This window comes from Phaethon aethereus (assembly GCF_964289735.1).
Source record: "Phaethon aethereus genome assembly, chromosome: 6".
NCBI classification, from domain to species: domain Eukaryota; kingdom Metazoa; phylum Chordata; class Aves; order Phaethontiformes; family Phaethontidae; genus Phaethon; species Phaethon aethereus.
In genome coordinates this window covers 14,584,735-14,602,179 of record NC_138580.1, presented here as the reverse complement: position 1 = coordinate 14,602,179, position 17,445 = coordinate 14,584,735, and the positions used below count along the sequence as shown (strand labels likewise).

General features: G+C 38.1%; 1 protein-coding gene across 1 annotated transcript in view; it reads left to right on the top strand.

Moving 5' to 3' along the window:
• PTPN4 (protein tyrosine phosphatase non-receptor type 4) overlaps positions 1-17,445 on the top strand; it is a gene marked incomplete at its 3' end in the record, with an annotated part of 67,772 nt that overhangs the window by 20,803 nt on the left and 29,524 nt on the right. Inside the window, 4 exon segments of the mRNA XM_082001835.1 lie at positions 704-792; positions 8,352-8,415; positions 14,746-14,914; positions 14,917-14,949. Of these exon segments, the coding sequence (XP_081857961.1) occupies positions 704-792; positions 8,352-8,415; positions 14,746-14,914; positions 14,917-14,949 (355 nt within the window).

Below are 17,445 nucleotides of genomic sequence, written 5' to 3'. Positions count from 1 at the left end.
CAAATGAACTTAACCTGCAGGACAGTGCTCTCATTTCTGCAAAGCCTCTGAATATAATTATTTTTAGTAACTAAGACCCCTTTGGTTTTTAAATATTCTTAACCTACTCCTTAAGGTTGGAGAAACTTGCCATGGAATTTGAAATGTACCACACTTCACTGGTCTCTGTAGCCTGCTGTCGTTGCACACATACTGAGAGATCTATAGCAGTTGTTTGATTAGAGTGCAAAGATATTTGAGGAAAACTGTGCTATTTAAATATGCTTACAATACTGTTTGTTTCAGAATCTCTCCTCTCTGTGTTTTGAGTTTGCAGTTTCCTCTCAGGTGGGAATTTAAGTTGCTGGTTGCTTTTAGTGTAGCAAACATCAAGCCAGTCTGTTAGCACTGTTATTCATAATGAACTGGTAGAATACTCTATATTGTGTATTTCTTGGAAGTTGGTGAAGACAGAAGATGTAACTTAAGAAATCAAAATTCTGTGGTAGTTTACAAAGAACTTGGAGCAAACGTTTGGGCTTGTCCTAAATAGGAATGAATAATTCAATTCTTACTTGGCTTACTAAAACACATTTCCTTCCATGTTAATGGAGATCTATTTTACTATGGTATTTGTGTATTTAGAGAGAGAGAGATGGAATATATATGAGGTTTCAAAGATATTTGTATTGTTCTTCAAGTAATCTTCTCTTTTCTTTTAAAGGATCAGAGTAACAATGAAATAATGATTGGAGTGATGTCAGGTGGAATACTAATTTTTAAGAACAGAGTACGAATTAACACCTTTCAGTGGTAAGGACAGCTGTTTAAGCTAATGTTTTCGGTATTTCAAAACATGTTTTTACGACTGCCAGTGTCACACGCTTTAAAAAAGACTGAAACTTAGTTGTAGCGTATCAAGTTGAAATTATTTACCTCATGCTGCGCTATCAGTAATTTTATGATGGAGTTTTGTCCTGTTCTGCATGCTGTGCTGTTAAATAATTGTGGTGCAAACTATAATGAATTTTAATACATTTTTTTCTTCAGGAGTTTGTAAGCATACTTTATGTTTAATTAACTATATAACCAGGGCCAGTGTTATGATCTAGCTCACAGTCTTTAAAGAGACAACTGAACTTAAAAATGTTAACCTGGAGAGTGATTGCTGTGATCTGTTTTGTCACATAAAACTTAATTGCGCTATGTATGTTCAATTTAATGGTAGGTATGGCACTTGAGGATAACTGCGGGTGGAGCATTCAGAATATTGTCATCTCTTCATCCATAGATAACCATTTTCATGATAAGGATCAAAAAAGTGTATTTATTGCAGAAAATGCTGTCATTTATTTCTCCTTTTAACTAAAATAGCTTCTAAAGCTGTTCGTAAACATGGAGCTATCCTCATCAAATATGTTACTCTAGTTATCAGTCTTAAGCTGATATCCTGTTCTTATTTATGCATATAAGAAGGGGAAAGATTAAGAAAAATCCTGATCTGCACTATAATTTCTATAGTGCTCTATAGAAGTGCCCTATTACTTCTGTACTGCTCTTCAGAAATTACATTCTTTTTTTTTAGTTCCTTCAGAAGTAACATGCCCTTGGTTTCCTTTGCCTGCTTGGAATCCACTTTGACAGCCTTACTTACTGCATATGTCATTGAGTGTTCTATGACAGTATTCTGAGTGGGCGAAGTCAGCCATATAAAATTATCATAATAGACATTAGTTTACCAGGCACAAAAGCTGTTTGCTCTAGAAAAATGAAAAGTTTTGCATTTTCATTTGCTACTCATGTGTGTGCTTGGGCAGTGCAGCACTGGACTTTTCTAGAGTTCTTGGCTGGTCTGTCATCTTCATATAAACAGATTAAATTGATTGCTACAGTTGAAACTGGAAAAACTTTTCTGTGAATTCAAACTGATACAGGTAGCTGAAATCTTTGGTTTTCTGCTGTTTTTTGTGAGCACAAGGTAAGATCCGTTACCTATAATCAGTGACCTGTTTTCACATAGTTTTAGGATATTAATCACAGTCTTGATCTTTCCTGCAACCCAATGAATTTCTGAGACATTCTGGTTTTCTGTGCTAAGTTTAGTCTTAAGTTTTGTTGTAGGTTGTTACATATTCTGTGGTTTACCATGTTGAGAAACAGTGTGAATAGTCAAATTTTAGTAGATTTTCAAAGAGAAATAAAAAACAAAGCTATGATATGTGTTATCCACTGCCAGATACAACTGAACATCGTCAACGTTTTGCCTGTAAGCATTCAATGAAAAATCAGCCTTAAGCAATTACAGAGCATGTACATCTTCGGTCTCCATGGTTGGGTAAATTAAAACAGTCTCTTGCAATGGAAGAAGCCTGTAACAACTGTGCTAGCCAGTCAGATCTGCCTTTATAATAGTGGCATGTTCTAAGAAAGATATCCTTCATGTGGTAAGACTTTTGAAGTGTTAGAGCCGTTTCTGGGTTAAAGCTGCTTTATAAATGCAATGTTGTAATAATCAGGGAGGTTTTAATTCAGGCTGCTTTTACTGCTCTTATTTCTGGGAAAACGGTAATAGTAGAAATTCATTCTATAAAACACACTGAGTGCTTACAATGTAGCTTAATTCTGACTTACATGTCCCTGCTGGGAGCTAGAGGTTTCTGTGAGCTCTGCTTCATATTGATTGTATGCCGGGGATGCTGATCTAAATTCTTAGTGTGGTTTTTGTATGTGTATAATTACCTAAACACTTCTTCTTTGTGTTCAACCGTATCAGCTGACATCAGGGATATTAATTTCTTCCTGTGAAGACTATAGTACCAACATAATTGGTCTTTAAAAAAAGAAACAAGAAAAAATAGACACCTCCCCCCCCAATTTTGTCCTACTGTAGGCTTTCTTTTGCTATAAGGATCCGAATTGTCAGTTCTCAAAACATAGCTCAATAGTAGACCTATTACCTTTCCTTTTTGTCTGTAGTCATGCAGCTGCTCCGGTGACACCAGTACTGATACTTTTTCTTCTTGCTTCCACTCATTCTTGCTCCTGTGCAACTGGAGCTCTGTAATGTCTTCCCAGTGCTTTATGGCTGCAGTGAATGTTTAGATAATCCCTTTTTCAGTACTCCTGAGCTGAGTTTTGAGACAAGTGAGAGGATAGAGATGCATGTATGTGGGAAGAAATAAAGGTTTAGCTGTATTGCTCAGAGAAGAATCAAGTAAAATGTCTTTGCCCTTTCCTTCTTCATTTAATATTATATCTAAATTGCATATTATGAACCTTATGATCATGGGGAGCAATGAAACAGGAGGGAAGCAAGACAGAAGTAAGGCAAAACAAAGGAGACTGCGTTTTATCCAGTGTGTCCTAACTTGATCTTCCTGTATTGTGGGTAATTCCCCTTTCCCCCAAACTGCGCTACCAGGCACAGAGACCTGGGAATCCAGGGAGTAGACCTTGCCCTTGAAGACCAAAGGAGAATAGCATGAAGTACCTCAGCATTTCATTTGTTACTAGATCACCTGTTCAGCAGTGGAGACACTTTCCTTTGCCTCTCTTTTGCAGTTGATGTACCCCTGGAAAGCTTCGTTGCCTTTTGCATCCACTGCCAGTTACAACTGCAGTTGTGCTTTGGATTTCCTAGTTTTATTCCTGAATGCCTAGATAGTACTTTTGTGTTCCTTGATCATCTGATCCTGCTTCCACATCATGTACGTACACTTCCTTTTGTGTTTGACCTCAGTCAGCAGTCCCAAGTTCATCCAAGTTGGCCTCCTCCCATGCTTGCATGTTTTCTGGCACATCAGGGTTGGATTGAGAACAATTTGAGAACAGTTAAGGACCTGTTAAGCCACCTGGACACCCACAAGTCTATGGGGCCTAATGGAATCCACCCAAGGGTACTGAGAGAGCTGGTGGAGGAGCTTGCCAAGCCACTCTCCATTTATCAGCAGTCCTGGTTAACAGGGGAGGTCCCAGAAGACTGGAGGCTTGCCAATGTGATACCCATCTACAAGAAAGGCCGGAAGGAGGATCCTGGGAACTACAGGCCTGTCAGCCTGACCTCCATACCAGGGAAGATCATGGAGTGGTTCGTATTGAGAGTGCTCACAGGGCATGTGCAGGACAACCAAGGGATCGGGGCCAGCCAGCATGGGTTCATGAAAGGCAGGTCCTGCTTGACCAACCTGATCTCCTTCTATGACCAGGTGACCCACCTAGTGGATGAAGGAAAGGGCATTGTCTACCTGGACTGTAGCAAAGTCTTTGACAGCGTCTCCCACTGCATTCTCCTGGAGAAACTGGTGGCTTGGACAGGTTTACTCTTCGCTGTGTAAAGAACTGGCTGGATGGCCGAGCCCAGAGAGTTGTGATGAATGGAGTTAAATCCGGCTGGCAGCCGGTCACAAGCGGTGTTCCCCAGGGCTTGGTTCTGGGGCCGGTCTTGTTCAATATCTTTATCGACGATCTGGGTGAGGGAATTGAGTGCTCCCTCAGTAAGTTTGCAGATGACACCAAGTTGGGTGGGAGTGGAGGATAGGAGGGCTCTGCAGAGGGATCTGGACAGGCTGGATTGGTGGGCCGAGGTCAATTGTATGAGGTTTAATAAGGCCAAGTGCAGGGTCCTGCACTTGGGTCACAACAACCCCATGCAACGCTACAGGCTTGGGGAGGAGTGGCTGGAGAGCTGTCCGGTGGAAAGGGACCTCGGGGTGCTGGTTGACAGCCGGCTGAATAAGAGCCAGCAGTGTGCCCAGGTGGCCAAGGCGGCCAACAGCGTCCTGGCCTCTATCAGAAATAGTGTGGCCAGCAGGAGTAAGGAAGTGATTGTGCCCCTGTACTCGGCACTGGTGAGGCTGCACCTCGAATCCTGCGTTCAGTTTTGGGCCCCTCACTACAAGAAGGATGTTGAGGTGCTGGAGCGTGTCCAGAGAAGGGCAACAAAGCTGGTGAGGGGGCTGGAGCACAAGTCTTATGAGGAGCGGCTGAGGGAACTGGGGTTGTTTAGTCTGGAGAAGAGGAGGCTGAGAGGAGACCTTATCGCTCTCTACCACTACCTGAAAGGGGGTTGTGGCAACAAGGGTGTTGGTCTCTTCTCCCAAGTAACTAGTGATAGGATGAGAGGAGATGTCCTCAAGTTGCGCCAGGGGAGGTTTAGATTGGATATTAGGAAAAATTTCTTCACTGAGAGGGTAGTCAGGCATTGGAACAGGCTGCCCAGGGAGGTGGTGGAGTTGCCATCTCTGGAAGTGTTCAAAAAACGTGTGGATACGGCGCTTCAGGACATGGTTTAGGGGACATGGTGGTGCTGTATTAATGATTGGACTTGATGATCTTGAAGGTCCTTTCCAACCTTAGTGATTCTGTGTGAGAAGATTGTCCTTTAAGATTGGACACCTCTCCTCAGTTCCTGTTCCTCAAAAGGCAGCTTCCAAGGGATTTTGCCTACCAGGACTCTGAGCAAGCTGGAGTTTCTTCTCCTGAACACCATTGTTGTTTAGTTTGCTGCATCCCTCCTTGTTTCCCTCAGGGTCTTTAGCTTCACCATCTCACAGTTGCTGGAGCCAAGTTTGCCTTTGCATACTAAATGTGGACAATCCTTCCTTGTTTGTGAGTTGTGCTAGCAAGAGCATCTTCCCTAGCTGACGGGTCCAGAACCTGTGTCAAAGAAGTCTTGATTGCAAAATTTGCTGGATTACTTGTGTCCTGCCTTACCACTCTCCAAGCAAGGACTGGAGTGATAAAGTCTTTAATGAGAGCCAAGGCTTGATATCATGTGATTCCTTCCACATGTTTGAGTACAGTCCTCACTTTAGACTAGGACTTTTAAATATCTTTTCAAATGAAAAGATACATCTTATGATTTAGGATGTCTGAGATGATTGAAGACTGGAAAATCATACCAGGAAAATATTGTTGATGCCTGCTTGTTCTTACCCTTTTGCTTGGTTATGCACCATTGCCAACAGTCAGAGAAAGGATATAATGGGCAATCATGCCTTGTGCTTTGGCTGATTATGGATATTCTTATTTAATGACTAGCAGGGTATGAGCAGTGTATATGAACTCTCTCTTATCTGTTGTATTTTCTGAAAATAGCTGAGAGTCAGCTTTGCCGAGTCACTTCTTTGTGCTTGAATGGTGACTCTTATGGGTTGAGTTAGACCTTATTGGCTAATGTTATAGTTTGGAGTCTGTTCCAAATGGTTCCAGGCTTAAAAGGCAGCTGACCTCACTCTGCTGAAATTATGGGGTAAAATTAAAAACCAGTGTGTATAGCTTTCATCCTTATCATTCTCCTTGAGTCTGTAAATCACAAAAGGCAGTAATTTCTTGAGCAGGAGTGGGGAGGAAAGAGTAAAAGGTCAAATCTGCCATGTTGTAGACTGTGTGCAGTTCAGTTTTTAGAAAAGGTATATATTAAAATGTTCTTTTCATTGCCTTGTACACCAAAATTTTAGAAGATTAATCATGATATACTTCTTGTTTACTGCAGCCTAATTAGTCTAATAAAACTTCTTTCTGTTTTTCCGTTGTCAGACTGCTATAATCACTAGTGTCTATCCCACCCAGCAAATTTAGAACCCATCCCTGCTTATTCTTAAGCAGTTGTTTGTCACAGGAGGTGCTAAGAAAATTGCTGCATTGGCAATTTGATTTCAACAGATAAGCTGTAGCCCCCTTTATAGTTTTCTAAAAGATACTACTTGAGATACTACCTTCAACAGCAACAGTTTGTTAAGCCTTGTGGGGAAAAAAACCCACAACAGGACAAAGTTATAGCTGCTGCTTTTTTTTAATCTAATGGCAAAGCTAGGAAAAAGAAATGGGAAAAAAATTAAATAAGCATAATTTAAAGGCTAATATTCACAGACTCCCTTTATGTTATTTGAGGTAGAAACTCTCTCAACAAAATAAGACATCCAAGTTAGGTTCCTGCTCTGAAAAATCCCCTGGAGAGGAATATCTCTATCTGATTTAGTTAAGATGATTTCTATATATAGATATATAACTTAGGTTTCTGTTAATATTTTGCTTCTCATCCTTACTAGTCTAGAGGGTTTTTTATTCCACAAGGTGCTTGATATGTAATTCCGGTCACTATTGAGGTCCCTGTATACTCTTAATGAATAAGTTTATCTCAAAAACTGTAGCGCTATCTTCACTGATGTGGTTTTTATGTCTTTGGTTTGGTTGTGGGTTTGTTTTGTTTTGCTCTGGGTTTAGTTTGGACTTTTTTCTTTCTTTTGTAGCTTTACCAAGCCAATATAGTAACTTGAAGTACAGGGACCATCAGAGATGACAGTTCAGATCAGCAAGGGTGCTCTGTATAAACATGCTGTGTAAAAGGTTGATTGTAATCCCTGAAGAGTTTGCTGTGTAATTTCCTGCCAATTAACTGTGTGATCTAGATTTTCTTTTGCTTTGAGTTTCATGACAGTTGTCAGCGAAATTGCCTTTGAGATGGCATTTGAATTTAGTGTTCTACAGTTTGCAGTATCATATCAGTTGTTCCTTTTCAAAGTCACAGAAGTTAGTATAGTTTTCTTCTTGTTAACAGTTGTAACCTTTTATTCTTGACCGAAATAATACTCCTGTATATTTAATAAAGGATGTGCACTATCCTAGTGTTACGTTTCTTTGAAAAAGTATGTAATTAGATCGTGATGGAAATAGGGCCTTTCTTTTCCCATTTAGCATAACTAGCATTGCAGTGACCATCCAACATTGTCTGGAATTACTCTCAGCGTCTTGTGTGTTTATAGATAATGTGCAAGACGAAAAGATTTGTAGGCTGTTTTTTCACTGTCATGTAACATTTTAAATGGGTTTTTTCCCTTCTCATAGTGTGATGATTTTTTTGTTTGTTTTGTTTTTTAACTTTATGAATACTAAGATTGCAGGTCCTTATCTCTGTGCTTATATCTTGTCTTAGCTATTTAACTAAAACAACTTCTGGCTATATTTAAAGACATGTAAGAACATAGAGAAAAAATGTCTTTCAGGAATCAGGTGAAGTTCTTTTTTCGTATTCTAAGGGATAATGAAAGCAGTCTCAAAAAGAAAACATCTGGTTGGAATGACCTGGGGATAGAATAGCTCTTTGGACTTTGGAAGTGGGAAAAGATACTTAAATTAGCAACTGTCTTGGGTTTAGGATGGAAACAAGTAGATTTGATAGTTAACTTAAATCTGTGTCATAAATTTCAAATTATACAAGCTATTTTATATAATATTTGATATCTTTTTTGTCCATGGAAATGAAATGAAATCTGTTCTCTCTAGAAAGTATATTTTCAGCAGCTGTATTTAAACCTTTAACCATGATTCAATATACTAAGTGTTTAAATATTGTGATTTCATTTTTCATTTAGGTTGAAGATTGTAAAAATTTCTTTTAAGTGCAAACAGTTTTTTATTCAACTTAGGAAAGAATTGGTGAGTACTGTCTTAAATTTCATTTCAAAAAATGAGAGCAATGAGGTTTCTCCATACGGTACATCTGCATTATATTGACTGATATTATGTGGATTCTTGCCTTTATCTGCAGTTGACAGTCTAATTTCACCAACATTTTGGCTATTTCAGTTCTCAAATGGGCCATTACAATGCTTTATAACACTTTTTTCATTTGATTTGCCTTATATTTTAGATAGGTTTAGTTTTACATTTGTATGCAGGAAATGTAACTTGCTTATGTCAAATGAATGTTGAAAAGGTTGAAAATAAATCAATATTAAATTTAAATTTCAGAAGAAACCAAATTAAAATTAAAGGTAATGCTTAATGCTGCTTCAGTTGTATATGTGTTTGTAAGTAAATGTTTGATTAAAACATGCTGATTTATATTATTCAGGTTTAGTAATACAAGTTGGCTTTATTACTTATATTTAAACAGAAGAGATAAGAATGTCTTTGCAGTTTTAAATTACGTATGGTTATTTTTTATGCCTACTTCCAAATTTGTTGGGGAAAAAGTTGAATTTCTGCAAAGAATGTGTGTGTTTCACTGCTTGTGGTGTGTGTTTGCTACCCTGTGAAGCACCACAGGACCACTGCATGTTTGATTCAGCAAGAAATGGGTTGTTCCATGCCTCCAAGAGATTAGTCTAAACCCATCACAGACATATCACTGGGGAAAGATGGAGGAATTAATTAAAAATATGACTATGTGATTAACTCATCAGATTAGTTAAAAGGTTTTGTACAGTTCTTACAGCTTGAAAGGATCTGAAGACCTGAAATGCAGAGTTACTAGATAAAGAAGATGGATTCTAGGTAGAAATGCATCATGACTGCTATAGGACTATTCCAGATTTAGAGACAATAGGGTTCAACAAGAAAAGGGAGACAACACCTGTTATGTCAGATCAGGCCAGTGGCTGGTGACTAGTACTGGTACTGAAAACAGGAGTCCAACTGTGTATCTTAAAAGCACAGCCTTTAAAATGTGTCCCAGGAGTTTGTAGTTTTCATAAATACAACTACCAGACCACATGCAGACACTTCACTGTATATTAGTTGACAGGAGAAGTTTAACCCGTGTACTTGGAGCAGCATGAGTAGCTATCAGTTCAGGAGTAGGACAGTAGTGAGGATAGGATTAGTAGTACAAGAGTGAGAGGATTTGAGGGTAATTATGCGTGGAAATAAATGAACTTTGGCTATTACATAAAGTAAATGGGAGTATCTGTCAATGTGAGCAGATATCATGCAACGTGAGCAGAAAAATGGTGGTGATACAAAAAAGGGGTGAGGGGTGGGGAATATTTCATCATGGTGACACAGGTATTTCTTAATACCCTACAGGAGCTATGGGCTAGTTCTCAAAGGCAAACTGATCTCTGACAGCCCAGAGATCAAATTTTGTCTTGATACCAGTGTGTGTAACTTTCATTACAGTTGCAGGAATGTTGTATTTAGATCTGAGATGAGAATTTGGGTTTTCATCTGGAATTCAGAACTGCAGGTTTTTTCTACATCAGAACTTGAGGAAAAGGTTGTAGTAGCAGAACTCGGGACCCTGAAGGCTGAGATACCTAGATGTAAAACTGGATTGGCTACTGTACTTGAGTGCTTTCTCTATTTTCTGCACAAAAAAAATTCTGCGTATAATTGAATGTAACATAAAGATAGCTTTCTCATCTTGTTTTCTATGGCTTTTTAATACTCTGCATATTGTTACTTGCACCAGAATGTAGTATGTGTAACTAATGTAATTTCTCTTCTGAGACATCTTAGCCAAGACAACAAATTAAAAAGCCTCGTACTGTTTTTCTTTAAACTCTACCTATCAGATGAAAACTGATGGCAAGAACTTAATTTTCATTCATTCCAAGTCATGAATATCTTAAGATCAAAGCTCAAATTTGGCTTCCAAAGAAGGCATAGTTAAACTAATTTTTTAATCAAACCTGATATTAAAATTGTTATTTTCAGAGTTACTTTCCCTGAGTAAACTCGTAGGATTAGATTCATCTCACCTATATTCAGCTTCAGTTAGGTTACAAGAACATATTTTCTGTTTCATGAAATTAGCTAACCAAAGCTTATCATTAGACTTCCTCTATAGTAACCAGACACATGCAAAGGGTGACACATCTTGCATGAATTGGAAGTATGTTTTAGGATGGACTACCTTGCTCTCTGGTGGTATATGCTTACTTTTGCTTTCACTCCCATTAACAATAAAGGGAGCCTAAATGGCTCTTTTCAGGCAGCAGAAACTAGGTGAAGTGACTCAGTGATTGCACATTTGGTATGTAAAACACCTCTGGTCTCAGGCTTTGAGTGTCTATTTAAAAGTACTGATTTATGATATGGCAGTGAAAATACATTCATGGTATTCTGGTGATGTGTTTCAAAGTTGTGTGTAAATATATAACAAATTGTACAGCTGAGTAACCATATTTGTTTGGATGCAAAGCTGAGATGCTCTAGGCTATTAAAGTAATGGACTTTGGAGAGGAATTTTCCACTGTTCATATTTTTTCCAAACTCGGCTACATATGCTTTTAAGTAGTGCTAAACAGATATTTTTCAAATACTGTTAATGAGTGTTGAGAGCAACTGTCCTCAAAAATGCAAGTGCCTTATCTTTTAATCACCTATTAAATTTATTCCCTGACTTGGCATTGCTTAGAGGCATCAACAGAAGTAAAGAATTATTTGCCTACTTTTAATAGATTATATCTGTGTTTAAATAAATCACTTAAAGGAAATCAGATGAAACAGTTTAATGTCAAAGTCATTTTCCACTGGTAGCATAATATAATACTGAAAGGAAAGTGGTTGTGTATTCTAACAATTATATAGCTGGAACATGCATCCACTGGAGTAGATTTTCTTTCCATTGTTTCTTTATGATTTTGTGGGGGGGAAAGCATGTTACATGTATGACTTCTTAATCCAACATTAGAAGCCCTCTCAGCCATAACTTCAATGGCAGGTTTTTTCACCATATTTTTGTTTATTCTGCCTGTTCCATATGCTGCTTCCCCTACATGCTTTGAAGCTATTTGAGAATAATCCAGTAGTTTCATTTTTTCTAGATGTTTCCCTAAGCTTCTCTGTTTTTGCTTAGTTGCACCCTTGTCTGTGGTAATGCCAGTAGTCAGCATCAAACTCTTAATGCTGTCCAGCATACTTTAGTCGTCTTGATTCTTCGACAGCCAAATAAGCTGTTTGGCATATTCTTTTGCTCTTTTAGAACCCAGATGTCCACTGAAAAATTACTCGAGTCTGTAACAAAACAGTATCATAGGTTTTGTCCATGAGCAAGACTTGGTTTCAGTGAGTGGCCAACTTTTTTTTTTTTTAATTATACACTATATATCTGGAGTTTGTGGTTTGAATTTTTTCTTATTAGTGAGTTTTAGAAAAAATGTGGGCCAGAATCACAAGGTGATATATGAGTTTATCTGCTCAAGTACATACTTGATCTTAAGTAACACTGGCATTCATTAGATGCCTAGTTGACTGTTGCCTAATCCTATCCAAGTTTCTGCCATTGGGTTTTTGCATGAAGAGCAGATACTGTTGGCATAATCTGTGTTGCATTTAAGTTTCCGCAGGACTTTTCTCCACTATTTGTAGAATATCTTGAGTCTCTGGAGCATCTGCCGCTTACAAAGCGCAAATCTTTTTGTCTCTCTGAGATGGAAGTGGGGAATTTTTGCTTTGTTCTGGGATTTTTCTTTGTTTAGGCAAAGTGAGAGACCCACTAGAGAATATGTTTTTTCAAGCCTGTTTCTCTCCTGAGCAGTGAGAGAAGTCCCTGTTTTAAATTGGGCAAAGGTGGGTTTGAATGAATGTCCCCACCCAAGGTGAATGTTTAAGGGCTGAGCTGTTGTATGTGAGGGGGCACCAATATCCATTCTGCTTTTTTGGTTTTTGTCCTTTTAATAAAAAGAACCGCAAACATGACTTAGACTTTACTTTGCCCTATTCCTCTGGTGTTTCTTCTTGGATTCTATAGGTAGCCTGCCACATGGTGTACCTTTGTAAGGTTATGATTTAAATTAACTTAGATGGTGGTGTTTGACTTACCTGTGGTTTCATGCTTGGGCTCTGGGTCTCATCACTAGTATTGCATTCCAGCTGCTTCACTCTTCTCCCGCTCCGTAACAAGCAGACTGTTTTCTTCTCTTTAATAGGAACCCTGGACACAATTAGAAAGATAGTAATTTCAGAGCAGAATCCAACTGTGACTCCCTGAGGTAGTCTTCTAACACTGCCTCAACAGACCTAAAACCCTGAAATACCTGTATGTCTCTGTCATACCACAGAGCATTCAACATCTTCCTGGAGCCTTGTGCTATAAAAACATTCTCACAGGCTGCTGTTATTTTATGCGCTTTTGGCTGAGGGTACCATGGACATTATAAATGTTGCCTTGGGGTCTTACACTGAGCCCACATTGATTCAAACCTGTTTTCAGGGAGAACAGGGGCAATCTTATTCTAAATCCAGCTACCAGACAGCAGTAGAACCAGGGCTTGCACCCCAGAATCATCAGCAAAGATGAATTTCAAGTGCCCAATTTACATTTGAATATTACAGAACCGGCAAGGATGGATAGGAAAAGGATGGGTGCACTTAGGAGCCAATATCTTGTACTCTTCCTTACCTTAAAGATTGATTCCTAGCTGTAATTGAGGTGAAGGGTAGGGTTTGAGAATTGGTTCTCTCTGCACTGCAATAAAAGCCCTAAAAGCTATGAATAGAACTATTGTTAAGGTACCTTTAAAGCTCTAGCTCACCAAGTTCCTGTGAAAGTGCTGTTTCGCATTGCAATTAAGCTGATCTAACTGCAGCTCCTTCTCTTCACGGGATACCAGCTCCTCCTTCATGCTTCATGCCTGATCTAGTGATCAGATGGTGGCATGAGAATCAGATCAGCTTGTTCTCCAGAATACAAACTAGGGGAAACAGCAGGATTTTTTTTTTTTCCCCCAACACATAATTCTAATATTTTGAGTGACATGAAAATGCGTGATCATCAGCTCATATAACTTGTCAAATTCTCTTTTACAACAGTGTAAAAGGCTGACAGAGCATTAGAATTTGCTACACCCTGAGAACTTTTTGTTGGAAACTAAAATCTTAGCTGGTTTGTCCTTTACTGGATCCAGATGAGGCAGTACATAATTTTACATAGTTGCTGTCTTGCAGAACAGTGATGTATCTTCTTTATGTTATTGTACATTTACATTGTTCATAAAGCTTTTTTTAACTGAATAGGTAATGGACTTAATTTCTGTTACCTTGTTTCTGACTTTTAATTTTTAAGTACTTCTGTTAACATGTCTGGAAAATACAGGGAACAGTTCACAATACTTGGAAATTAAGGAAAGAAATATAAGTAATTTTTGTAAATTGAAGTAAAATATACGGGTTTAGTTTCTTGCATATAATTTCTTGAGTTTCTTCAATAGATACTCAGAATTTGCTGTTCAGTTTTTAAAATCCATTTTATTCTTTACCCTAAATTTATCGTGTGGCTGAAAATACAGTGTTGTTCTTAGCCGTTAGTCACAATAACTTCCCAAATGCAACACTGGGAGAGAGTTGCAGTCTATGTCCCGGTGTCTCAGCAGATCTAAAGATGAGCAGGTCAGCAGAAGCTGAACTTGGAAAGGAGATTATGCTAAGTGAAAACAGTTAAGGTGTTCTAAATATTATGGAGGATTTAGTGCTGTGAGGAGAAAGCAGCATGCTGATGCTTTCTGACCTACAAAGGTTGTAATCAAGCTCCCTCAACAGGCAGAATAGTTTAGCTTGCTTTGCAATTTTGCTTCTTCCCTTTACCAGGAACCTAATTAAGTATTTAGAAGTAGGCACATCAGTTGCTCTTGAGATCAAGATCTGTTCCCAGTCTCACATTGGCACGTGTTTATGACAGTTCCTCACCTTAACTGTAGTAATCTTGAAACAGAGAGGCATGTTGCCTTTGAGTTCTTGAACCATAGAAATTTTTTAATGTAGTTTGGGTCCTAACTTTTGGGACCGTTTCTTCCCATCTATACTTGTTTCAGTATCACTAAACAGCCAGTTTGAGCAGGCTCATTTAAAAAAAAGAAAAAAAAATCCTTTAAAGAGAACTTTGATGTATTTTAAAAGAGTTTATACTATATAATGTTAACGTAAAAATAGATAGCTGATTCAAAAACCATAATAAAAAAAACCCACAAAGCTAACAGTATTTATCTTAATTTCAGAAGTAACTGGGAATATTTTTTTTCTGAAATAAATTTTTCTCATTTTTAGCATGAATCTAGAGAAACGTTACTGGGATTCAATATGGTGAATTACCGAGCATGTAAGAATTTGTGGAAAGCTTGTGTTGAACACCACACATTCTTCCGTTTGGACAGACCACTCCCCCCTCAGAAGAACTTTTTTGCACATTATTTCACTTTGGGTTCCAAGTTCCGGTACTGGTAAGTATATTTGAAATATATGGGAAAGAATGTAAGAGAACAGGCAACTCATCAATAAACGTAGGAAATTATTTAGAATCTATATTAAAAGGTGCCATAATTCAAGTCGCGTTTGAATCCTGCAACTGTTCCCCTCCCCTGTTGACCTAAGTGTCAAATGTTGACAGTATTTTTCTAGGATATCTTAGAATTGTAATTATTGCATTAATATCAGTTGTTATTGAGCTAGTACTCTGAGATTGCCTCACAGGCTGCATTTGTTCGCCTGCTTACCTGCTGGGTTATGTTTATCTTAAAAATGTTGTCTCAGAACTTCAAAGTTTTTGGCCTGGTGTTTTTGAAAACTGATGGATCTCAGATCTTGTGTGCAGCAACAGCAACAAAACAGACCTAAATAAAGATCAAACAGAAATCAATAAAAAGAAGCTTGTACAAGTAAAGCCCACTTAAGCTAGATGCATACAAAGAGGCAAGTGATGAAAAAAACCATACATGTTCTGCACCAAAACCAGAAGTTTAGAAAATAAGGATGAAATTACATCCATAACTTTTGAGGATGAACTTGACATAATAAGCAGAAAGCTTGGACGTGCAAAGAATGACTGTGGAAAAACTGTAATTCCCAAGTATAACTTCTGTTCTAATGATGCAGTGCATGATGTTGGTTTTTAAAGTCTTTTGTGCTTTTTATTTAAAAAAAAAAAAAAAAAAATCTCAGTTAAGTAACTGAGTTAACTGTCTCTACAAGTAATGCAGAATGCTGGTGGTTTAAATCGTGCATGAAGTAGAGAATAATGGAGCTACTACTAATCATCTGTCTAGAATGGCAACAGTGTCTGTGACATAGGCAGATGATGAAAAGCTAGAAAACACTTTAACAGACTCTTTCTGTTACACTTGTGAATTGCATAAATGTATAAAGAAGAAAGTAATTCAGAGGCTAAACTTTTATACCATCTGTTTTTTTGACCAGCATTCACAGCATCCATTTGAGGAACAGCATTTTTTGATCCTGAACAGTGTTTGAGACTTGGTTCAATGTCATTGTGGTGAATTTGAGGGAGGTTTTTCATTTCTGTAAAGATTTTGAATTTAAATCATTGTGGTTAGTATTACAGAATAGCTCTTTGATGATGACATTCAACTTACGTTAATGTGAGATGAAAAGGGAAACTCTTATCAAAATGAAGAAGGTCATTGAAGTTAATGAGGCAGCCAAAAGGCTAGCATTTCTGCAAGTAGTTTGAGAGATTGTTTAGAGGCAGCATAATAGTGGCACACAAGGAGAGGTTAAGGGCACTGGGCTTGTTTAATCTGGTGAAGAGGAAGCTAAAGGGGAATTTAGTAGCAAGCCTAAAGCTATTTCAAGGGCAGTTTCAGAAATGGAGTCAACCTTGTGCTGGTAGTGGCAGGTGACAGAACAAAGGGCAACAGCCACAAATTTTTCCTTGAAGATTCTAGGTGGACTTTAGGAAAGTATTTTGTTTTTTTCTTTTTCTAGGAGGATAGTGCATTACTGGAACAAGTTACCCAGAGAGGTTGTGGGATCCCTATTTTTGGAGGCTCTCAAAACTTGTCTGTCCATGGTTTTGTCTAGCCATGACCTAGTGTTAGCAGGAGATTGCACTACAGACTTCTCTCCAACATTTCTATGATTAAAAGGAACGAATAAAATACTAAACTGCTAGGGCTAGACAGAATTATCTCCAGTTCTGAAAGAAATCAGAGACATGAAATTGTTGAACTATTAAGTGTGTTATGTAATCTATTATTTCCGTTGGACTAAAAGGTTCTAGTGCAGGAAATTTGAAAGCAAGGTATTTTAAAAAAAAAAAAAAGCTTCCAGGAGAGTTCAAGAAGACTACTGAGGAGAAAATCTGACTTCTGTACACTGTCCTTGGATTTTCAAAGTGGTTCTAATAATATTCATCACCAAATACACATTAAAGAAGTTAAACTGTCAAAACAGGGAGAGTTTTATTGTATATTAGCAACTGTTTTAACCAGAGGGGAAACAAGTAGGTCCCTTCTTCGCAACAAAGGGAAGTTACCACTGAAATGATGCAGGTTTTTGTAGTAAAAACTGAAGTTGACTGTAGAAAGTTTCAGCGGTATGTTGCAATGACGGGTGAGTAGGCAATAAAATGGTGGATCAAGTTCCGTGTCCAAAAAACGTGAAATAATATACACAGGGAGAGAAAAGAGGAGGAACATCAATTATAAATAAGCTATTACTGTCTTAGAGCTTTGTAGTTAGTTCTCTGAAAATGTTACATTAATTATTAGTAGCAATTAGAGAAAGGCAAATATATTAGAGTTATCGGAAAGGAATAGAGGAAAGTATAGACGGCTTAATGCTTGTCAGAGTTAAAAATATATAACTCCAGGAAGTTAGCATGCAGCAGGTTTGAAAAGAGATTTCTTAGAATTGCAGTGTGGCAGAAGTTGGATGGCAGCTCTGGACACTTGCCTAGTCCGATGCCCTGTTCAAACAGGGTCCACTACAGCAGGTTGCCGAGGACTGCGT